At 40.7% G+C, this 25,442-nt stretch overlaps 2 protein-coding genes across 2 annotated transcripts; both read left to right on the forward strand.

Annotated features, from left to right (window-relative positions):
- The first annotated feature begins 2,935 nt into the window (after window positions 1–2,935).
- LOC311140683 (cell adhesion molecule 4-like) lies at window positions 2,936–18,348 on the forward strand. The gene is made up of 5 exons (XM_084175862.1): window positions 2,936–3,006; window positions 15,672–15,747; window positions 17,314–17,604; window positions 17,861–18,112; window positions 18,262–18,348. The coding sequence occupies exons 2-4, from the start codon at window positions 15,693–15,695 to the stop codon at window positions 18,076–18,078; spliced, it is 564 nt and encodes a 187-aa protein (XP_084031988.1). The 5' UTR covers window positions 2,936–3,006; window positions 15,672–15,692; the 3' UTR covers window positions 18,079–18,112; window positions 18,262–18,348.
- Window positions 18,349–18,419: 71 nt separating this feature from the next.
- On the forward strand, window positions 18,420–22,696 carry LOC311139240 (uncharacterized protein; the record flags this gene model as incomplete). The annotated part of the gene is made up of 5 exons (XM_084174138.1): window positions 18,420–18,522; window positions 18,639–18,735; window positions 18,832–18,918; window positions 19,058–19,133; window positions 22,486–22,696. 5 exons carry the CDS (start codon window positions 18,420–18,422, stop codon window positions 22,549–22,551), a joined length of 429 nt encoding a protein of 142 aa, XP_084030264.1. The 3' UTR covers window positions 22,552–22,696.
- Between the last annotated feature and the right edge of the window lie 2,746 nt (window positions 22,697–25,442).

Raw genomic sequence — 25,442 nt, forward strand, 5'->3', positions numbered from 1 at the left:
TCTAGTAAATGTGTTTTGAGTTTCCACTTCCTCAGGTGTTGAACCCCAAATGAATTAGCCTATGAAATTAGTTAATGTTTATAAAGATGTATGTAATTAATGTCTATTGAAAACATTTTTTGATCTGGAGTCTTATTTTGACAGTAAAACATAGCAACCAGAGTAGACCCCAGGTGATAAACCGAAGATTATCGACACAGACATTGCCTTCCTTTTACCAAAGCATTTTGCTTATGTCAGTAATTTTTGGTGACATTGCTACACAACGTTCCTGTAGATTGTTCTAAAACCATTATTTGGTCAACATTAATAGCCTATGCATTATGTTGATTCCTGCTGTGAAAGTATCTGCCTGTCCATATTTCGCTGTCTGCTCCTTTGTGAGCAAGCCGCTCTCCCTCCCCCCACTGTGCGCACCGAGGAGGGAGAGATGCATTCTGAGAAGCACAATCAGATTACTTTGCTCAAAATGCAATTGTGGGAAAAATACAGTTTTCAAAGCAACTACTATTGTTCTAGTTACAGAGAGGAGAGTCACAGCTTTCTGTGAGTATGTCATTTATTTCCCACCTCTTAATATTGAGTTCATGGCACCACTTTACAACAGGAGTAGGCTGTAGTATGGTTTTGTATGTGCTTGCGGAGCGGGGCAGAGCATGCCATTTGCAGTGAATAGGCTTACATCAAGTAGTTTAGGCCTAGCGCTGGCATGTTTTTGAAGAACATTATTAGCCTACATTTACTGCCTACATGTCTATTAAGCAACAATATCATATTTAGAGTCGTCAATCTAGTTAAGTGTTTTGAGTTCCCACTTCCTCATGTGGTGAATAATATAGCCTATAGGCCAATATGCACAAAGATGTCGGCAAATTCTCTGAAGAGCCTAAAATAAATCTGATCATTCTGGATCCTATTTAGACAGCTTGCACATCAAAATATCAATCATGCATTCCCTGGATATGTTGGATGAAATAGTTTGCTTTTTGAATCATAAGCTACCATCTCAGGCATCTTACTTGGTACTGGAAAACATTTGTCTTTTTTTTTTTATCGCAGAATAGCTAAATGTATCACGATATCACGTTTTGTCCATATCACTCAGCACTTTCCAAAAATATAATTTATAGTAATTTATCTCTTAAAAATGTGTCAATTTATCCCGATATGGATTTTTGTCCATATTGTCCAGCTTTAAACTATAGTCTAATTGTCAACCCAAAGTTGATCACAATGTGTCTTTTGATTGTCTACACCAGTCTAAAAATGTGGGCACAATCAGAATGTGGACAAGATCAGGACAAAGGATGCAAATTAGAACCAGGTATAAATGGGGTTTATGAGTGCTGATCTAGAATCACTTTGCTTTTCAGATCATATACAATTTGACAGGGGGGACCATATCAAGCGTCTAAAATTAGGAATGATATTGGGTGCGTTTTTTCTTTAAAACGTTTCAAGTACATAGCATATGAGAATGGGAACATTTTAATAACTCAGAAATTGTGTTCTGTGTCCTGATTGACCATATTAGATTGAAAATCCCCATGCACTACCACAGCTATCCACTGGTGGCGCAGAGGATTAATGATTTTGCTGCAGAGTTGAAGATTGCAGGTTCAATCACACATTCTTTAATCATGTTTGTTTGTTTTAAACTGTGAAAAGGAGGCTCAGATATAATCTAATAAGTGAGGGGAAGGTTATATTTCGTCCGGTTTTATAAATCCAGTCAGAAATGCAGAATTGAGAATAACTGTAAAAAATAAAACATTGTGTAAAAATTGACTGTTCAACTTTTTAAAAACACACCTGATATAATTCCTAATTTTAGACGCTTGATATGGTCCCCCCGTCATATTGTTCATGATCTGGAAAGCAAAAGTGGTCCTAGATCAGCACTCATAGTCTTGGATACTTTGTAAATATGGGGCCAGAAGTTCACAGTATATAAAGAGGATGGGTGAAGTGATGTTGAATAACCCAGTTACCAGTATTTCCCTGTTAGTTATGTCTAAGAAGGCTAAAAAGGAAGCATGGAATTCCTGATTGACCGTACTGCCATGGCTATATACTGAAAAAATAAAATGTAATAGAGTGTCCTTGTTGGTTCAGAGGATAAAAGACATGAATCATGAAGTTGGTACACTGATATATACATCCTAAATACAGGTACCATTTTATTTAGTTTTATCTCTGCAGGTTTGTAATCTGATTTATTATAGCCTGGTGGAGATAGATGCAACCACTCTAAGGCAGGACACATCCAGGTTGAGACTTGCTACCAACAGGAACATGGAGCACTCTGTCTCAGTAAGACTTATTATTATTTCCTTTACATTGCATAATACCATTTCAAGAGTGTAGTGTCTAAACAGTTTATGACTTTGCTGACATTTGCAAATGGTGTGTTAGAGGAAGTTGACTCAGCTTGCGGAAGCATCTGGAAAGCATTATAGGGGCCCCCTAAAACAGAGGAAGTCTGTTATGTGAAGGCCTGGGATTGGTTTATGGGAGAACCACCCATATCATGTTACATATTATAAATACCATGGTTGGAACAAAGGACGGAGAGGAACAACATATTAGAGATTGGGTCAGTTGTTCTCCAGATGTCTGCAGGAGTCTGTAAATTGACGCTGAAATCTTTGATATAATAAACTATTATAATCAAGGACAGTGTCAGCAGATTTCTTGTCATCACAGCATAATTAGCATCGTTATCTCGACACTACAAGAGCTAATACTCCACTCATATAAGGAGTGGAGAGGCTCTAGGCACCATACACCTGTCTACTCCTGGAGTAACTCCCTGTCAGAATAAAGTGTGATTAGAGGGTTAGGCAGAAGGACCTGGGCCAGTGGGAGGTCAAGGATGAGGACTTTCTCTCTTTCAAGGACATGCTACCTCTATTTGTCTCTCTCCAGATGCTACAAAGACAGCATATTCCAAGGACCTCCAGTGCCTTTCACCAAATACCTGCAATCTCTCACGAGCACAGAGAAGTAAGCTCCACTCATAATAGTATACTTGATGCACTGTGTAAACCTCCTTCGCTATGGCAGTCTGCCTTTGTGATGATGACATAACATATTATCCAGGGCCATTGTTTGGATTTACTGTACTCACTCCAAAACTCATTTACATTTACGTCATTTAGCAGACGTTCTTACAAACTTACAAATTGGTGCATTCACCTTATAGCCAGTGGGATAACCACTTTACAATATGTTTTTTTTTCTTTCATTCTTTGGGGTGGGGTAAGGGGGGTAAAATGATTACTTTATCCTATCCCAGGTATTCCTTAAAGAGGTGGGGTTTCAAGTGTCTCTGGAAGGGGGTGAGTGACTCCGCTGTCCTGGCGTCGTGAGGGAGCTTGTTCCACCATTGGGGTGCCAGAGCAGCGAACAGTTTTGACTGGGCTGAGTGGGAACTGTGCTTCCGCAGAGGTAGGGGGGCCAGCAGGCCAGAGGTGGATGAACGCAATGCCCTCGTTTGGGTGTAGGGACTGATCAGAGCCTGAAGGTACTCATGCTCTCTCCTCCCTAAAAATGTCTCCCAGACTTTAAGAAAAAAGTACAGTGGGGAAAAGAAGTATTTAGTCAGCCACCAATTGTGCAAGTTCTCCCACTTAAAAAGATGAGAGAGGCCTGTAATTTTCATCATAGGTACACGTCAACTATGACAGACAAATTGAGACATTTTTTTTCCAGAAAATCACATTGTAGGATTTTTAATGAATTTATTTGCAAATTATGGTGGAAAATAAGTATTTGGTCACCTACAAACAAGCAAGATTTCTGGCTCTCACAGACCTGTAACTTCTTCTTTAAGAGGCTCCTCTGTCCTCCACTCGTTACCTGTATTAATGGCACCTGTTTGAACTTGTTATCAGTATAAAAGACACCTGTCCACAACCTCAAACAGTCACACTCCAAACTCCACTATGGCCAAGACCAAAGAGCTGTCAAAGGACACCAGAAACAAAATTGTAGACCTGCACCAGGCTGGGAAGACTGAATCTGCAATAGGTAAGCAGCTTGGTTTGAAGAAATCAACTGTGGGAGCAATTATTAGGAAATGGAAGACATACAAGATCACTGATAATCTCCCTCGATCTGGGGCTCCACGCAAGATCTCACCCCGTGGGGTGAAAATGATCACAAGAACGGTGAGCAAAAATCCCAGAACCACACGGGGGGGGGACCTAGTGAATGACCTGCAGAGAGCTGGGACCAAAGTAACAAAGCCTACCATCAGTAACACACTACGCCGCCAGGGACTCAAATCCTGCAGTGCCAGACGTGTCCCCCTGCTTAAGCCAGTACATGTCCAGGCCCGTCTGAAGTTTGCTAGAGTGCATTTGGATGATCCAGAAGAGGATTGGGAGAATGTCATATGGTCAGATGAAACCAAAATAGAACTTTTTGGTAAAAACTCAACTTGTCGTGTTTGGAGGACAAAGAATGCTGAGTTGCATCCAAAGAACACCATACCTACTGTGAAGCATGGGGGTGGAAACATCATGCTTTGGGGCTGTTTTTCTGCAAAGGGACCAGGACGACTGATCCGTGTAAAGGAAAGAATGAATGGGGCCATGTATCGTTAGATTTTGAGTGAAAATCTCCTTCCATCAGCAAGGGCATTGAAGATGAAACGTGGCTGGGTCTTTCAGCATGACAATGATCTCAAACACAACGCCCGGGCAACAAAGGAGTGGCTTCGTAAGAAGCATTTCAAGGTCCTGGAGTGGCCTAGCCAGTCTCCAGATCTCAACCCCATAGAAAATCTTTGGAGGGAGTTGAAAGTCCGTGTTGCCCAGCGACAGCCCCAAAACATCACTGCTCTAGTGCTTTAGAGGAGATCTGCATGGAGGAATGGGCCAAAATACCAGCAACAGTGTGTGAAAACCTTGTGAAGACTTACAGAAAACGTTTGACCTGTGTCATTGCCAACAAAGGGTATATAACAAAGTATTGAGAAACTTTTGTTATTGACCAAATTCTTATTTTCCACCATAATTTGCAAATAAATTCATTAAAAATCCTACAATGTGATTTTCTGGATTTTTTTCCCTCATTTTGTCGGTCGTAGTTGACGTGTACCTATGATGAAAATTACAGGCCTCTGTCATCTTTTCAAGTGGGAGAACTTGCACAATTGGTGGCTGACTAAATACTTGTTTTCCCCACTGTACATGTGTCCACCCCCCTATCCCCAGGTGAGTCTACTGGGCTATGAAACTCTAGCGCAGCGCATCAACAAACCTGCCACCCTGTTGTCAGCTTCCCGCAGACCATTCACTGAGGAAGGATGGTGTTATCAAGGCTTTCAAAGGCCACATTTTGGGGATGACCAAATGCAGTAAAGTTTTGTTTAAAGAACTAATTTTAATTTTAATTTTAATAAAACAATAACTTTTTCATAGCATGTTTGTCACATTGGTCTTCACGTTTACTAACTTCTGTGGTAACTTAAACATCAAGACAAATACACTTAGAGCTTATGATTCAACAGGTCTAAAATACAACAAATGCAAGTCTCATGTCCAGTGTGAAAACATTTTTATCCATGTACAGTACAAGTCAAAAGTTTGGACACACCTACTCATTCAAGGGTTTTTATTTATTTAGACTATTTTCTACATTGTAGAATAATAGTGAAGACATCAAACTATGAAATAACACCTATGGAATCATCTGGTAAGCAAAAAAGTGTTAAACAAATCAAAATATATTTTGTATTTGAGATTCTTCAAATAGCCACCTTTTGCCTTGATGAAAGCTCTGCACACTCTTGGAATTCTCTCAACCAGCTTCACTTGGAATGCTTTTCCCAACAGTCTTGAAGGAGTTCCCACATATGCTGAGCACTTGTTGGCTGCTTGTCCTTCACTCTGCGGTCCGACTCATCCCAATCCATCTCAACTGGGTGGAGGTCGGGTGATTGTGGAGGCCAGGTCATCTGATGCAGCACTCCATCACGCTCCTTCTTGGTAAAATAGCCCTTACACAGCCTGGAGGTGTGTTGGGACATTGTTCTGTTGAAAAACAAATGAGAGTCCCACTAAGCCCAAACCAGATGGGATGGCGTATCGCTGCAGAATGCTGTGGTAGCCATGCTGGTTAAGTGTGCCTTAAATTCTAAATAAATCACAGACAGTGTCACCAGCAAAGCACCCCCACACGGTGGCAACTACACATGCAGAGATGATCCGTTCACCTGCACCGCGTCTCACAAAGACACGGCGGTTGGAACCAAAAAATCTCCAATTTGGACTCCAGACCAAAGGACAAATTTCCACCGGTCTAATGTCCATTGCTCGTGTTTCTTGGCCCAAGCAGATCTCTTCTTCTTATTGATGACCTTTAGTAGTGGTTTCTTTGCAGCAATTCGACCATGAAGGCCTGATTCACACAATCCCTTCTGAACAGCTGATGTTGAGATGTGTCTGTGACTTGAACCCTGTGAAGCATTTATTTGGGCTGCAATTTCTGAGGCTGGTAACTCTAATGACTTATTCTCTGCAGCAGTGGTAACTCTGGGTCTTCCTTTCCTGTGGCGGTCCTCATGAGAGCCAGTTTCATCATAGCGCTTCATGGTTTTTGTGACTGCACTTGAAGAAACTTTCAAAGTTATACGTTTTACACTTTTTTGGTTACTACATGATTCCATGTGTGTTATTTCATAGTTTTGATGTCTTCACTATTATTCCACAATGTAAAAAATAGTAAGAAAAATAAATAATAACCCTTGAATGAGTAGGTGTGTCCAAACCTTTGACTGGTAGTGTATATTAGACACATCACACGTGTGTCAACCAAAATATATATATCCAATACAAGAATAAAGAATGGGACAAGTAGACAAATTGTATATAAGTCAGTGCTTGTGTTTGTATTAGATTGTATGAATTTGAGAGGTTACATACAATACATTGGCAGAATGGCTTTACTCGTTACTGTTATTCATTATTCACTGTGTTTTTATTCCTCATGTCACTTTCTTTTTTCAATTTAAAGTTTTATTAAGTTTTCAATCAACCAACCAAACACATTCCACATTCACAGATGTGAATTAAAAAAAAAAAAAAAAAAAAAATTTAAAATAATAATTATAAAAAATTGTTTTATATATGTATATATATATATACATACATATATATATACATACATACATACATACATACATACACACACAAATAATAATTATAACAAAATTTAAATTATAGAACTTGCAGCAGCACTATCAAGGTTCTTATTAGCTATTTCCAGCCTTAGCTGAGATGACGAGCCAATAATTAGTTTTTGGGTTTTACAGCACCTTACACAACACGCATCTGCCCATCTCCCTGATTCCCCCATTCACTCTGTCCAATTTGAAATATAGTTGAGTAGTGGAGACCAGAGTCTATCAAACTTGGGCTGTCTCTTGTGGAGGTCATAAGTGAGCTTTTCAAGAGGGAGAAAGTCAACAATCTGGTCAATCCACATTTTAAATGTAGGAGAAGTATTAGAGGCCCACAATAGAAGAATACATTTCTTAGCAAAGTATGTAATGGTCATGAGCAAATTTTCTCTGTCAGGATCAAGAACAAAGTCCTGCTGGGCATTAAGAAGATAGAGACACGGGGTCATATCAAACTGTACATCTAGTATTTTCTGTGCAGCAGTATGTATAGATTGCCAAAGTCTGGCAATCTCTCTGCAGCTCCAAAATACATGCATATAGGTTCCACTTTCAGAGGTACATCTATTACAATTAGGAGAAATGTCTGTTTTCATTTTATGGAGTCTCAGGGGAGTGTAATAAAATTTGTACAGAAATTTGTAATTAGATTCTTTCATTTTTACATTAGTAGAGGAGCAGTATACCCTGTCGCAAACCTCCGCCCATTACTCATCACTGATAGTCAGACCAAGGTCCTTTTCCCATATTATTTTCAAAGGAGTAAAGGAGGATCCTCCTTTCTCAGAAAGGAGTCTATAGATATAGGATATTTTGCCTTTAATGGATTGTGCTGTGACAAGAAGGGTTTCAACTTCATTCAACTGAGTTCTAAACCTCCTCTTGGAAGTAAATGAGGAGATGACATGTCTAATTTGTAGATATTTAAAAAAAATGGGATCTTGGCACATTGAATTCATTGCAGAGCTCTTGAAAGGATTTCAGTGTAGTGGTCTTCTGATGAAATAGGTCTGAAAAGGTCCTGATTCCTAGAGTATGCCAAAGATTAAAGTTGGCATCTCTCAGGGCTTTTGGCAAGTCTGGGTTGCCTACTATAGGCAAGTGAGAACATATTTGGGAGGAGATGCCCAAGTATTTCTTACAGTCCCTCCACGCTCGTAGGGTACTGTAAATCACAAATGTTTTGGCTATGTTGCCCACTTCACTAAAGTTATCAATGAATATAGTTGAGCTTAGTGGCAATGAACCACAAGATTGGGCTTCTATCTGGCTCCACGTTGACTCTTGTCTGTTTGTGATCCATGTTAGCATGTTGCGGATTTGGGCAGACCAGTAGTACAATTGAAGGGAGGGAAGGGCAAGACCACCCTTAGATTCAGGTTTCGATAGAGTGGAAAGCTTGATCCTAGGTTTTTTATTGCCCCATATAAATTTGGTGATGCTTTGGTTAATTGTTTTGAAAAAGGAAGCTGGGAGATAGCATGGGAGCATCTGAAATAAATAGTTCAGTCTAGGGAGGATGTTCATACGGATTACATTAATTCTTCCTACTAAGCTAATTGGGAGGGAGATCCAGGTTTGGAGGTTGTTCTTGATTTGATCCAGGAGTGGAAGATAATTCTCTTTGAAAAGCCTATTCAGATCTGGTGTTATGAATATCCCAAGGTATTGAAACCCCTGTGTCTTCCATTGGAATGGGCATAGTGTCTTCATAGAACTGGTGAGTATAATATTGAGAGGGCAGACAGTGGATTTGTTAAAATTAATCTTATAACCTGAAAACGTGCCATACTGAGCAATTGTATCTAAGATGGGAGGAAGGGATTTCTCAGGGTTGGATATGTAGAGCAAGACATCATCCGCGTAAAGCGAAATCTTGTGCTGCAGGCCGCCTGCAGGAACACCCATAATACTTGGATTGCTCCTTATCAACTCTGCCAGAGGCTCCGCCCCCAACAAGTAGAGCAGGGGGGACAGCGAGCACCCTTGTCTTGTGCCCCGTCCCAAAGGGAATCTGTCAGAGTTCAGTCCGTTAGTAGTCACCATGGCATTTGGATGAGAGTATAGTGATTTGATCCATTTAATAAAGTTTGGGCCCATGTTGAACTTCTCTAAGACTGAGAACAGAAAGCTCCACTCCATCCTGTCGAACGCCTTCTCAGCATCCAGTGAAGCCAGCAGGACAGGGGTCTTCTGTGCGTTTACTTGATCAATAATATCAAAAAGACGGCGAATGTTATCAGAAGAGTATCTGTCTCTAATAAATCCCGTCTGGTCCGCTTTTATTATTTTGGGAAGAAGAGTGTTTAGTCTTTTGGCGAGCAATTTGGTGATTATTTTGTAGTCGAAATCCAACAAGCTTATGGGCCGGAAGGAGGAGCAGGATAGGGGATCCTTGTCTTTTTTGAGCAACACTGTAATGCGAGCTGTGTGCATTGAGTCTGGGAGAACTCCGTTTTTGCAAAAATCCTCCAGCATTGGCATGAAAATAGGGCTAAGCTGGGGCCAAAAAGCTTTGTAGAACTCTCTGGGGAATCCATCTGGGCCTGGGGACTTGTTAGGTGGCATGGAGGTAATTGCCTCCAGGATCTCCTCAGGAGTGAAGGGGGAGTTGAGATCTTCTTGGTCGGTCTCTGATAGTTTAGGTAGCGAGATTCCCTCTAGGAAGGAGTGGAGTTCTGCCTCCGTGTGTTTTCTCTCAGAGGTATATAGTTTGCAGTAAAAATCATGAAAAGTTAAATTGATCTTTTTTGGATCATATGTGACCTCATCCTCTGCTGTTCGGATAGCCATAATTGTACGCTCTGACTGCTCTTTTTTTAATTGATAAGCAAGCAATCTACTAGGCCTATTGCTATACTCATGGTATTTCTGTTTAGTAAAGAAAACTTTTTTTTTAATCTCCCGAGTATAGTCCAAATTCAGTTTGGCTTTGGCTGCTTTAAGTTGACTCCAGGAGGTGCTGTCTGGGGATTGTTTATGTACTTTTTCACAGCGTTCCAGCTCCCTCTCCAGATCTAGCCTGTGTGCTTCCATTGCTTTTTTCTTAGAGGAAGCATATGCAATTAGATGACCTCTTAGTGTGGCTTTAGCAGCGTCCCACATTGTGGCCGGAGAAACAGGAGAATCTTTGTTGTCTTGTGTGTAGTTGTCTATCCATGTAGTTACCAATGTATGGAATGCTTCGTTTGATAGCATGGAGGTGTTGAATTTCCAGCTCTTTGATCTCGGGATGTTTTTGCAGAGGTCAAAGCGGAGGTGGACAAAGGCGTGATCCGAAAGCGCTATGGGTCCGATTGTACACGTGGCTGAATTTATGAAACTCTTTGGGATAAAAATGTAATCTATACGGGAGTAGGTGTTATGGACATTAGAGTAGTATGTATAGTCCATAGCTGAGCTATTAGTCTCTCTCCAGATATCTATCAGTCCCATCTCTTTAGTAAGAGAGTTCAACATCTTTGCAGATCTAGGATTTGTGGTGGTGATTTGAGATGATTTGTCTAGGGTTGGGTTCAGGGTACAATTAAAATCTCCGGCCAACACTCCAAAGGAAACACAATGCTCATTGAACAGAGTTATCATTTTCGACATAAAAGCAGGAGTATCTGTGTTAGGGGCGTATATGTTTAAGATAGTAATTGGTTGCCCATACAGTGACCCAGTTATCAAGATAAATCTCCCCTCCGGATCAGATATGTTTTTGTCAATTATGAATGGAACATTCTTATGGATAAGTATTGCTGTACCTCTACTGTTGGATTTGAAAGATGAGAAATACACCTGTCCCACCCAAGCTCTGCGGAGTTTGGCATGTTCAGCATCACAGAGGTGTGTCTCTTGCAATAGCGCGATGTCTGCTTTTTCCTTTTTTAGAGCACATAGTATCTTTTTCCGTTTTATTGCATGGCCTAGACCGTGGCAGTTCCATGTCAATAGATTTAAGGTACTAGTCATCGTCATCGAACAGTAATCGAACTTTAGTGCAAGTCATCTCTGGGTAAAGGTGGATCGTAGTTACAGCTGCGTTCACATAAAAGGAAAATAAATGGTTTACATAAAATAACAATCTCTGAACACCCCAGCCGAGTTCCCAAACAACTCGACATATCCCGTTGGATCTATTACCTCCCCGCTCAGTCACAATTCTGTGTTCCAACAAAAAAAAAAGACCGGGAACAGTTAGCAACGCACAACGTCTCCCCCTCCCCACCAAAGAAATGCCTCATCCTCTCCGCCCGCATTGAGTAACTGACAACGTAGCCCTCGTCCAGACCACATTAAGAAAGGGAGAAAATAAAATCAATAGCCCAGCCTACATACAGTAGGCCTAAGTTATAATATGGGGCCTATCCCTCTCAGCTAAAGGAACATAAATATAGATTGGACAGCTATAATGAAATTTAGCAGGGCGGTGGGTCTTTGGATATCGGCTATATGTTGTCTTACCTCCTTTAGTAATAACAGTAATCGCATTAATCGCATTTAGTCAATGGTCCATTTCTCATTGACCGGGGTTGTCTTTCAAAAAACGTTTTGCCTCTTCGGGAGTTTTGAAGTGTCGCAGGGCTCCTTGGTGAAGAATCCTGAGCTCGTTTGGGTATTTGAATCCCCTAAAGATGCCTCGGTCAATGGAGCATTTCTTCACCTCGTCAAACTCTCGGCGCTTTCGGCGTATTCCAGCTGACAGGTCCTGGAGTAAGGTGAGTTTGGCGTTTCCCACTGTAATGGTGTTGGATTTCGCCGCCTGTAGGACTCGTTCCTTGTCGGTGAATCTCAGGAAACGTATGGTGATTGGGCGCGGTGGTTGTCTGGCTGCTGGTGGGGGCCTCAGTGCTCGGTGAGCTCTCTCGAGTTCTATGGGCCTGTCGGTGGACAGGTGGAGCCACTCGGGAAGTTTGTCTTGCAGGTAGCGGATCAGTGGCATGTTTCCCTCTTCTTTTTCGCCCAGATTTAATAGAACACAATTATTCCTTCGCCCCCTGTTTTCCAGGTCCTCTGTTTTCTCTTCCAGCTGCTCTATTTTTTTTTTAGCATATGCTATTGTTTCCATGGCGTCTGTCAATAAGTTTTCCGTGGATAGGATTCGCCCCTCTGCCTCGTCCAGGCGCCCCGCGTTTATGGTTATCTTGTTGTTTATGTCAGGCAAGGCATTTTCCAGGATTGTCACCTTGCCCCCTATCGCACTGAGCTGAGCGTTAATGGCATCTAGTTTAGTGTTGAGTTCTGTACGTTGGGATCTCAGCTCAGAAAAGATGTCTTCGACAGAGTGCGAGGTTGGCATTCGTTGGGCCTCGGGGGGGGACGGGTCCTCTTTCTCCTGGCTAATGGCGCTAGCTTTTTCTGAAGCTAGCTGCTTCTTGGAGGCTTTTTCCGTCGCTAGTACTCGAGTCCGGGTAAAAATGTCACCTGTAGTGTTGCCTTTTGAAGCCGCCATGACTTTTTGACTAAAGCTAAATGAGTTTAAACTTGAAGTGGAGGTAAGATTAGGAATTGGAAACTACTTGTGCGGAGCTCCTAGTTCATGCGGCCATCTCGTTCAAGGGTCACGTGATCCCTCCTCATGTCACTTTCTATTATTATTCATTTTTGTACCTTTATCTTTAACTCTGCATTGTTGGAAAATGACCCGTAAGCATTTCACTGTTAGTCTACACCTGTAGTTTATGAAGCACGTGGCAAATAAAATGTCATTCAATTTGTTTTGAGAGAGAGAGGGACTGTTGCTGTACTCCCAGGTAAGGCCCTTGCTTTCGATACCACTATAGGCCCCAGTATTCAGTCAGGCAGCTTGAAGAGGATGTGCGTTACCATCCAGGCCCATGTCACAGCATGCAGTGGCATGATAGTGAGATGACCATAAATGCATTATGTGCTTTTCATCACCAAAGCAATGTTAGCATGAACAATTGAACCCTTTTGTTAGTGTGATTGATATATGAAAATTAACATAGAATATTCCGTTCATAAGCATTAACTGTAATACCCCCAGGGTCCTGTGGTGAAACGACTGCTGTGCAAGGTATTGGGCAACAACTTTCTTCCCGGGCCCATATTCACAAAGAGTCTTCAGATTAGGAACAGTGATCTAGGACCAGCTCCCCCTTGTCAATTTAATCATATTCATTGTGGTCTAAAAGGCAAAACTGATCCTAAATCAGTACTACTCTGAGATGCTTCATGAAAACGGGCCCATCACCTGAAATGCAACACCAAAAACATTAATAAGAATTAGCTTAGTCAGTCAGTAACTTAACTAATTAATGAAACACTCATGTAAATGTGCACAAGCCTATTCAGCCAAATTGCAGTGCCTTCTGAAAGTATTCACACCCCTTGACTTTTTCCACATTGTGTTGTGTTACAGCCTGAATTTAAAATTGATTAAAGTAAGATTTTTTTTGTCACTGGCCAATACAAAATAATGTAATAGTGGAATTATGTTTTTCAAAATGTTTACAAATTAACAAAAAATTAAAAGCTTAAATGTATTCAGTCAATAAGTATACTGAACACAACATAACAATTTCAAAGATTTAGCTGAGTTACAGTACATATAAGGAATTCAGTCAATTGAGATAAATAAATTAGGTTCTAATCTATGGATGTTACATGACTGGGCCAGGGCTCAGCCATGAGTAGGCCTGGGAGGGCATAGGCTCACCCACATGGGAACCAGACCCAGCCAATGGGGAGCCAGGCCCAGCCAATGAGTATGAGTTTTTCCCCACAAAATAGTTTTATTACAGACAGAAATACTCCTCATCACCCCTCCCCCCTCTCCCCTCAGACGATCCCGCAGGTATAGAAGCCGGATGTGAAGGTCCTGGGCTGGCGTGGTTACATGTGATCTGTAGTTGTGAGACCGGTTGGACGTACGTACTGTCAAATGTTCTAAAATGACGTTGGATGTGGCTTATGGTAGAGAAATGAACATTGAATTCTCTGGCAACAGCTCTGGTGGACATTCCTTCAGTCATCATGTGACATCTATGGCAAGCCTAAATAAGTTCAGGGGAAAAACATTGCTTAAGTCACATAATACGTTGAATGGACTCACTCTGTGTGCAATAATAGTGTTTAACATGATTTTGAATTTACCTCTGTACCCCACACATACAATTATCTGTAAGGTCCCTCCGTCAAGCAGTGAATTTCAAACAGATTCAACCACAAAGACCAGGGAGGTTTTCCAATGCCTCTCAAAGAAGGGCACCTATTGGTAGATGGGTAAAAAACAAACAGACATTGAATATCCCCTTGAGCATAATAATAGTAAGCCATTTAAAAAGACACTTTTATCCAAAGCGACTTACAGTCATGTGTGCATACATTTTTACGTATGGGTGGTCCCGGGGATCGAAGCCACTATCCTGGCGTTACAAGCACCATGCTCTACCAATTGAGCTACAGAGGACCATGGTGACGTTATTAACTACACTTGGATGGTATATCAATACACCCAGTCACTACAAAGATAAAGGTGTCCTTCCTAACTCAGTTGCTGGAGAGGAAGGAAACCGCTCAGGGATTTCAATATGAGTCCAATGGTGACTTTAAAAGAGTTACAGAGTTTAATGGCTGTGTTAGGAGAAAACTGAGGATGGATCAACAACATTGTAGCTACTCCACAACACTAACCATTTTGACAGAGTGAAAAGAAGGAAGCCTGTACATAATAAAAATATTCCTAAACATGCATCCTGTTTGAAACAAGGCACTAAAGTAATACTGAAAAAATGTGGCAAAGCAATTAACTTTTGTCCTGAATACAAAGGCTTTTTTGCACCCTAAAAGAAACATTATAGAATCACCCGCACAAGTGGACAGTTTTCTGTGTTTTGGGATCATATATTTTTTGATGTCCCCACTATGTTCTCACCAGACTGTTCCCACAACCTAATGAAACATTCTAGGAACCTTTAAAGAACAGATTAAATATGTTCTAGGAACGTTCTTGCAACATCAGGCGAATGTTTTATACAAACATTCAAAAATCATCAGCACGACTGGACAGTTTTTGTGTTGTGAGAATATTTGGGAACTTTCACAGAACAAGTTTTGAAATGCTGGGCCGTATATACATATAAAGTGGGTAAAACAGTATGTTAACATTATTAATGTGACCAGTGTTCAATGACTCTATGTACATAGGGCAGCAGTACTGGGTGATAGCTGGCTAGTGACGGTGTCTAAGGTTCAGGGCAGGGTACTGAGCAGAGGCCGGTTAACCATCAAGGGAATTGTTAACTCACCTACCATCAGTCAGAGACAAAATATGGGAAGTCGTGATGGCAAAAATAAAGAAATCATTTTAGATGTCTCTGAAGGAGACCTTAGTCTCTGAAGGAGGGTGGTTATCTGACATGAACGAGCAAGAATTGTCAAACTACGCAAGTAAGTGATTTGGAGTTTAGATATTAAAAGTATCATATGCAATGCTAACTTTCTAGTGATAATAAAATGTTCCTTATTCCTTCAGGTCCAGCACTGAGGGGAGGAGATGGGGAGTGAGAAATTACCACACCGTTTTCTTATTCATTGCATTTGGCTTGGAGGTAGGCTACAAATATAGATTCTGTATACAGTAAAAAATATTGTAGTCAAATGCAGTGGCAGTCTGTGCCGTTTATGAACATGGCCTTATTTCTATTACAGCATATTGGATGACTGTCATTCACATTCCATTCACCCAGCTCAATGTAACATCGATTGGTTTAGGCTACTACATGATGCTCAAGTTTTCCCTGTACCCATCATGAGGTTCATACAACCTAGCCTAGGAATTCATGTTTACAACGTAGGTGCACAGGTTGAGAGAATTTTGAGTAATCAAGGTGACCGACAGTGACACAGTCAATACCGCTTTGCACACTCTTGCCTGCATTTAGCTGATCTAGAGTATAATCATTAGTCCAACAGTTGCAAATGAGAGTTTCTATTGGACCAATTCAGGTATGTTTATCCCTGTTTCGTTCCGTTTGTGTCCATTTAAGAAACGTTTTTCAACAGAATTGCCACAATGAATACACACCTGATCACACGCAAACACAGTTAACTTTCATACCAGCCATATACAAACAGTTCATTGTATATACAATTCCTTCTCTATCTACACGCTCTCCTCCTTTCACCTTTTCCCTTTGTTTGTGGACTTCAGTGCACAACACATCAGCTGTCTGTGACCAGGCGAAAAAAACTTTCCAAGCCTAACCTTCATATCATGACTACTAACCTCACACAGCCTACATCGTTGTCACGTCATAGTCAACATAGCTGCTAGAACCAACGCGTTAGTAAACCCGCTACAATCATGGACTACAGTGTACAGTCAGCAGCAAGCAGTTAGCATTTACACCGGCGGGCCCTGGTGGCTTTAAATTAATAAAACCAAAAGCTTACCTTGACTTGGAAGAGTTCCAGCCTTGGATAGCCAGCTAGCTAACATAGCATCCCTTTCTGTTTGAGCCGGGTGTTTGAGTAGGCTGAACTAACTAGCTGCATTCCATTCATATACTCATATTCCTTGACTGTGTCCAACACCTCTGACTAACATTTCCCCCACTGCTATTTGAGTGATGGGAGTTGATGCCTCGTCATGGACTGCTGAGGTGCCCAGCTCAGTCTCCGGCCTGCAGGGCTCATGCATCGTGATTCCCTGCTCATTCAACTACCCAGAACCAAAGATAACGCCCTCTGAACTCACTGGCATCTGGTTCAAAGGCGCTTATAAAGTTATATACCACCCAGACAGCTCCAGCGTCATCAAAGACTACAAGGGTCGTACAGGGCTGGTGGGAGACCTCCGGCAGAAGAACTGCTCACTCAGAATCGACCCCCTCCGTCACAGTGACAAAGGACCATTTACTTTCAGGATTGAAATCAAAGATCATAGCAAAGCTTCATACAAAGATGACACAGTCTCCATTGCAGTGAGCAGTAAGTTTCCCATGGAAAATTGACAAGGAGAATTTCAAATGTATTAATTATAGTATCCTATTTAACCTAATGTTATCTTATTAGCTATAGCTTCTTGTTGATTACAATTGTAATGGTACATAAAGGACAGACCCAAGAATAAGTGGAAGCACACTGCTATAACTGTTGTCATCTCTTAATTTCAGGCTCTCCAGACCCCCCCTCTCTGTCAGTGAGGGAGGAGGTGAAGGTAGGGGAGGAGGTATCTGCCTCCTGCTCTGTGTCTCACTCCTGCCCATCTGATCCCCCTCTCCTCACCTGGAGCCACTCTGGAACACCCAGCATCCAATCACAGCAGCAGACCAACGGCCAGTGGGAAGTGACATCATCCCTGACTATTAGATCCACCATCGCTGATAACAACCAGCCTCTGGTCTGCACAGCAGCGTACAGGGGAGGGAAGACAGTGAGAAGCTCCAAGACGCTAAATGTAAAATGTAAGTGGTCCACACCTGTGTGTTAACAACACTGTTCGGAAGATTTTCACTTTCACTTCTGTGAAAACAGAATATTTCTGTGAATATGAGGAAAGTGAAACTAGAATTAAACTTACATGATAAGGAAACTAAAACGTTGTCCACTCTTAACCTTTGGAAATTAAAATAGATTGAGGGCATGTGGTTGATCCACTGAATCTGTCCTAAGATGTTTATTACATAGTAATGGAATTCTTGCTAATTATGTTATTCATAGATGCCCCAGTGGACGTGAAGGTGGAGGGAGTGTCCAGTGTGAAGGAAGGAGACTCTGTAGAGCTGAGATGCTCCAGTGACAGTAACCCTGCTGTCCACAGCTACCGATGGCACAACAGCAGAGGGCCTCTGCCCACTATGGGACCTACCATCACACTGGAGAATGTGACCAGACTCATTGAAGCCCTCTACTGCACTGCCATCAACACAGAGGGATAAGGCCAATCCAGCCCACTGAAGCTCAGTGTAGAGTGTAAGTAGATCCAGAGTTAGTTGATTCATCCACATGTTGTCACTAAGGGGCATGTCATGTCTGTGTATATAATATTAAGACAATGCTCTTGAGGATGTAGTTAGCACTACATGTTCAGTTGAAACAACTGTTCATCATTCTCATCCCAGACCCCCCTGTGATCAAAGTGGACTCTGCCTGCACTTCAGACAGCTCCATGATAACTTGTCTGTGCATTGTGGATTCGGAGCCCCCCGGCACTGTGGAGTGGTCTCTTCCAGCAGGACTCTTGCCCAGTACCAGGGTAGAGATGCATGGGTCAGTTACCATGGTGACCCTACAGAGGGCACTAGGCTTCTCAGAGACCGTCCACTGCAATGCCAGCAACACACAGGGCAATGCCACCTTGTCCTTCACTGTGCCCACAAATGGTAAGGGAAACAGTGGAGGGAAGTGTATCAATAATTAATTATTATTATGCTATATTTATATCATAAGGAATAGTATGGGTACATTGAATAAATTATATTTATCTGTTTTTGGACAGATAAGATGTTCATGCTGTACGTTTCAATTGGTATTGCTGCATTAGTGGTGGTAGTAATACTAATTATCATGTCAGCTTGCCTGTCGACCAAGAAGGGGTAAGTTACACTTTTATTTCTTTTTGGAGGGATAGCTGTTTTGTTTCTTGATAGCTGTTTTGTTCTGTTTTGATATCTTGGCATTTTTCTTATCAGTGGGAGGAGTCATAGTAACCAGCCAATAACCAGTATGCAGGACATGGATGCAGCAAAGGGTGCTTCCTCAGATCCCTCACCATCAAGGTATTTTTCTACAGGCTGTTCTATCTGTGATCATAATGTATACATCCTGCTGAGTTGCTAAAGACCATTAGCCTACATTCACTCTTGTTGTGTCATATAAAGAGAATGCATCACATAGTGGCCCTAACTCTATCTACAGGAAAGAGCAGAAAGACTCCAGCAGTGAAATCCACACAAACTACTACACCAACGATCAGCTATACGGCAACATGGAGGTACTGTATGTACTGTAGACAGAGTGTGAATTACACCATGACATTCAGGGGGGCCTCTATTGAGTGCATTCGCTTGCCCGTGCAGAGTTTTTTTCAATAAATAATAAAGACGTAAATTAAACAGTCAAAATGTATTACCTTTCAATGTGGCATGAACACAACCAGTCATGATATTTTCCTCTGATTGTCAAACAAATCACTTCAAAAAGTAAGCTACCTGTGCATGTTGGTCCACTCAAAAATAATTACAGCATCCAAACTGTATGTAGTCTATAATTGCCCCATTTGATGAATGGAAATATACATCTCTTACAAAACACCAAAAAGTTTGCCAATGACATTCAGCGATTGCCAATGATTAGGACTACATTATTAGAAAAAGCGGGATGGTCACCCTAACATCAGTTGCGGTCAGTGCCGTTTAAGATGAGGGAGGACGATTGTTTAATTTTTGTACGAGCATGGTCTTATTTCTATTACAGCATATTGGATGACTGTCATTCATAGTCCATTTTAGGCTACTACATGATACTAAAATTTTCCCTATACCCATCATGAGGTTGCTACAACCTAGCCTATGAATGAAAGTTTACAACCTAGCTGCACAGGTCGAGAGAATAATGTGAGTAATCAAGGTGACAGATATTGACACAGTCAACACCGCCTTGCACACTTGCCTGCATCTAGCTGATCTAAGGTATAATCATTAGTCCAGCAGTTGCAAACAAGAGTTTCTATTGGACAAATTCAGGTATGTTTATCCCTGTTTCATTCCGTTTGCTTCCATTTAAGAAATGTTTTTCAATATTATGGACTGAATGAATACACTCATGATCACCGCAAACACAGTTTACTTTCATAGCAGCCACATACAGACAGCTTGATAATTTTCTCATTATATATTTCCTTCTCGCATCTACGCACTCTCCTCCTCTCACCTTTTCCCTTTGCTTGTGAACTTCATTACGCAATACAACAGCTTCATACCATAACCGCTACACACAGCCTACATCGTTGTCAACATATTAGTTAACATCATAGTTAACATAGCTAACATTAGCTACTAGAACTAATGTGTTAATAAACCCGCTACAATCATGCAGTACAATGTAAATCAAGCAGTTTAGCAGTTACACCGGCGGGCCACGGTGGCAATAAATTAATAAAACCAAAAGCTTACCTTGACTTGGAAGAGTTCCAGTGTTGGATAGCCATAGCCAGCTGGCTAACATAGCACCCCTCTCTGTTTGAGCCAGGTGTTTGAGTAGGCTAAACTAGCTAGCTGCATTCACTGGCTAGGTAAGTGAAAGTGAAACAAAAAATACAATGAAATATAGCTATCTCTCTCTTCTCCTTCATTTTTGAAGAAATGTATTTGTTCAAAACTGTTCAACTATTGTCTTTCTATCTCTTTGAGTCAACTACTCACAACATTTTATGCGCTGCAGTGCTAGCTAGCTGAAGCTTATGCTTTCAGTACTAGAGTCATTCTCTGATCCTTTGATTGTGTGGACAACATGTCAGTTTACACAGCAAGAGCTCTGATAGATTGGAGGACGTCCTCCAGAAGTTGTCATGATTACTGTGTAAGTCTATGGAAGGGGGTGAGAACCATGAGCCTCTTAGGTTTTGTTTTAGAAGTCAATGTACCCAGGGGAGGACGGAAACTAGCTGTCCTCCGGCTACACCATGGTACTACCCTGGATAGTGCTGTTGAGGCTACTGTAGACCTTCACAGCAAAACAGTGTGTTTTAATCAATTATTTGGTGACGTGGATATATTTAGAATAGTTTTATCTAAAAAGGACACCTTTTTTATTGTTTCACTATTTAAATTTTTATGAAATTCACTGAGGAGGATGGTCCTTCCCTTCCTCCTCTGAGGAGCCTCCACTGCCTAACATACAAAGTCAACTTACTAGACTAGGTTACAATGTGTATTACCATAAACTTGAAATAGGCCTACCAGTAGCCAGTTATGTAGTGATAAAAAAATAGGTGGGTAAACTCTGATTGCCGGTAAGGGGTAAAGAAATTGGTAACGCTCCCTATATTTTCAATGAATTGTTCGGAAAAAGGTGGGTAAACGGCGTTTACTTGCGTTTACCCTCCACTAGGCCTACACCACTGCCGGTAGCCTACCCTCTCAGTCGAGGCAATTTTACACACATGTTCGAACACACGCAGAACAGGTAGCCTACATTCAATATAATTGAATCAAAACATGTTTTACACCGTAGTTCATGAGTTGTCCATAATTCATTAGTTAATTCTTGGATTCTTCATAGATCATGTGACATATAACACTACCTTTCTTTTCCTTACATTAATGACATTTATGACAATGTTATGTCATTATTAAGCATTTAACATTTGAATTAGAACATTGAACTTAAACCCTGTATGAATCATGAATCTTGGAGGTCTCGGAAAATGCACTGTAAGTGTAACTATGCCTACGTAACATTTCATTATGTTTCGCCGTGAAAACAGTTCTCATGGACACACAAATCCAAAATAATGTTTGTCCTATGGCATTGCAAAATCGAATGCTTCTTACCGAACGTTAAACTCTTCTAACCGAAAGAGTCACCTTATTTAATGCGCATTTGTGTCTAGCTGTAGGCTAGTTGTCTAGTGATATTGTCGACCATCATCAGCTGATCCAGGAAAGAAAACAATATGAATAGAAAATGATAAAGCTAAATAAATGTTCTACTACTTCTGGCCACAGATGGCACAGAGAACACCAGTACCCATGCTCACCTGAAAAACAAAGCAATGAGTGCTCTAAACAACTGACAAAAGCAAACAATTATAAATCAACGGATAGATCTAATGCATTGGAATAAAAGCTATTTTTATCAAGGACGCATGGCAAAGAAATTGTGAAAATCAGGAAATACAAAGGAAAATCTATGCGCAAGGAGCTCAGCCGAGGCCAAAATTCAACACTACTGGGTGGACAGCACTGCCACATAGTAATAAATAGTTTAGACCATGACAGCCATGGGTGTTCATTTCATTTGGAAGCTTTTATTTTCATATTTACCACCGTAAAACATATTTACCACTACAGTTTAAACAAATAGGAGAATGGTTAAATTAGCATTTATTAGAGACCCCCTCAAAGTTGGTCTTTTGTTGCATTTAGGGGAGCTAATATCTCATTCAGGGGAGCTGAGCCCCCCCTGGCTCCCCTTTAACTCACACCTTGACTGTAGGCCTACTGCATATGTTTACAGCTACTGTAGAGATGTGAGAAGAACTTTGCTCTAAATACAAAGGATTAAAATAACAATAGAGGTGTTGTTGTTGTTGTTGATGATATCTCTGATCTGGTTTCCTATAGGCTGAAGAGGATGGTGACTCATTCGAGTGTGATGGTGGAGATGATGGAGTCTATGCTAACGTGTGAACACAACAGGAAGCATGTGGGAGTCTGGCTCAGAGGTTCCAGTAAAATATTAACATTTTAACCTAATGTAGCTGAGCTGGCGACTGCTTATATTTGTTAGCTATATGGTTCTCATGGCTAAATAATATGGTACATTCTTATTTGGGTTGCGGCTTTGTGTAACCCTAATTGCTCCTGTAAGTCGCTCTGGATAAGAGCGTCTGCTAAATGACCCAAAAAATAAAAAAATAAATAAATAAAATTATGGATGTTACAAGGCTTTTGTTTTTATCTATGGCTTGGGTGATTCAGAATGAACCTGATATGGATGGCTATACTGTTATAATATTCGAGAAGTAAATATATATGATTGTCTTTGAAAAAACAGTCACCAGTAATCCACTTATGTGTAACTGACACTCAGGTCAGCACAGTGCTTCTGTGGTCCCCTTGAATGTACAGGCAGATACAGTATAGTGTCATTTGTCAAAACAGGCCATATTGAGATATACTGTATGTACTTGAGATGTAGAATTATAAACTAAAGTACCTTGAAAATCTGCTTCAGATGAAATATGAACATGTGTAATTTTTCAACAACAGCATAGATCAAATTAAAAAACGATGTGTTTCATTGTGTTTTATTATAGTCTGTAATGTTTGTTCCTAAATCTCCCAATCTACTACTGAGTTATTTTTTATAATTTTTCTACCATCGATTATTTTCTTACTGGGACACTCTGCTCCACATTGATCTGCTGGTTGGGGAAAAACAAACATCTAGTGTCATCATAAATCAACTTCATAAATCAAGTACAACATCTCCCCTTGTCTACCTTGTCTACCTCTTCTCAGGGGTCTTCACTAGTTAACACAGCAAAGTCATAAACCAACATATGTCTACAAATTATCTTCTTAAAATCTGATTTCAAACCTAACTCTAACCTTCAATTAAGACCAAAAAGCACATTTTTGTTTTTATAGATTTTTACGATATAGCCCATTGCATTTGTGGCTGTGTTATCTGGTTGAAACTCTTCTCAGGTCATGGTGGCCTCTGTAAATCACCACATCTCCTCCTGTTGGTTTGTAGAAGGTATTACATCATATGTTTATATGAAATAGGAATGATGAGCAATAGGAGTAGAGGGCTGAAAGGTGAACAAACCCAATGCACCACCAGTTATATCTGGTCTGCTCTAGATTTACATCAAAGATTGTCATCACAATTTTGTTGTAGATGTGGATCACAATACATGGTTTTGCAGTAAAAGCCCATCTAGACAATGTATCCCAAAGTGATCCCCTAGGAAGTTATATACTCTGAGTACAAACAGCATAAAACAACTACGATGTAAAAGATACACAAGGGAAATGCTGCACACAAATCATTATTTTGGTATTTTACAATATTAAAAAAAAAATTAATACATTCTGGAACTTTGAGGGTTCATGACATAGCCCCGAAAGTAATTTAATAGGATCTCTATGGCGATTCTGATCCAACCATTAATACGTATGTTGTTGTGCCCCTGGCCTAAGAGGATGGAAGTTCAATGTGTAGCTAGATGTAGAAGGCTAATGTTAACTTGGTAACGTGTCCCATGAATGGAAGTTAGGCTAGTGAGCAAGCATTTTAGCCAGGTAGCCTAGGACAAAAAAAATTTAAGCTTGTATCGTATGACAGAGTGATAGACCGTTTCATCAACATGAAAGAGAGGAGGATTGCATTGGTTTCTCTACAAGTAGGGTGAGTCAACATGTTTGTCTACTTGCTCGAATGCACACACACACACATACACACGCAGAAATCAGAACCATGGACAGCCACATCATATATTCTTCGCCAGTGATTTTACCAACACCTGACAGCAATGCCTTTATGTCAGGACTTACTATACACTTGTGTTTACTCTATTTAAATATGTACATTTTGCAGTATTACAATGAGATTTTACACACTGGCAATTTTATTTTGCCTCATTTGTTTGAGTTGGAATTTCCCACCCAACTCCACTTTGCACATGGAAGTCAGGCTTTCCTCTTGACTATATGACTACAGTACCCAGAATATGAATATATCAGATATGTTACATAGACAGACCATGAGAGGGAGCAAGGGGTGGTGTGAAAAGAGTAGACTTACACAAGGCCTTTGGTCTGATTCTCTACTGTTCTCTCCATAGAGTGTACTCACTCACTCCCCAACAATATGCATTCAGGTGCTATAACCACTATCTATGTATGAGGTCCTACAGCTAGACCACTTGTTGCTTCCTGAATGAGTCACTGCTCAACTTGATCAGAAAAGCCCTACATGACAAGCGAGGGAGGGGCGCTCTATGTTGAACCAACACTTTCTCACCATACACATGTCCACTTGAAGAACAGACATTGTTTTAGTATTATGTTAGCGTAGGATATATGCAGCATTTTTGCTTGGAACTGTTACTGTATTTAGAATTGGGAGTGACTAATGATCGTTATCAATATTAAGGGATAGATTAGTGAAATATGTCTACCTAGTCACAGGTATAGAGATCCTATTAAATTACTAGATGGGCTATGTCATAAACTCTCAAAGTTCCAGAATGTATGAAAATGGCAGCCATTGTGGTCAGGGAGAAATCCAACCCAGTCTATTTGGAATGAATGGCAGTAGAGGCATAGGTGATGCATTTCCTGCTTTTACTTATGCAGGAAAATAAAAGTAAGGCGTGTGTCGTATCAGAAACTGTGTTAACATAATTATTGTTAACCTTCAATATTGCCATATAATTAGAAATACAGTATATATGTGAAATGTCAAAAGAAATCAAAATTACCAACCCAAATAGCACTGTAACAGCAATCCAAAAGTGTTGTACACATTAGGAACACCTTCCTAATATTGAGTTGCACCCCCTTTTGCC

The sequence above is a fragment of the Coregonus lavaretus genome (genome assembly GCF_964263955.1).
Source record: "Coregonus lavaretus genome assembly, chromosome: 13".
In the NCBI taxonomy this organism is placed as follows: Eukaryota; Metazoa; Chordata; class Actinopteri; order Salmoniformes; family Salmonidae; genus Coregonus; species Coregonus lavaretus.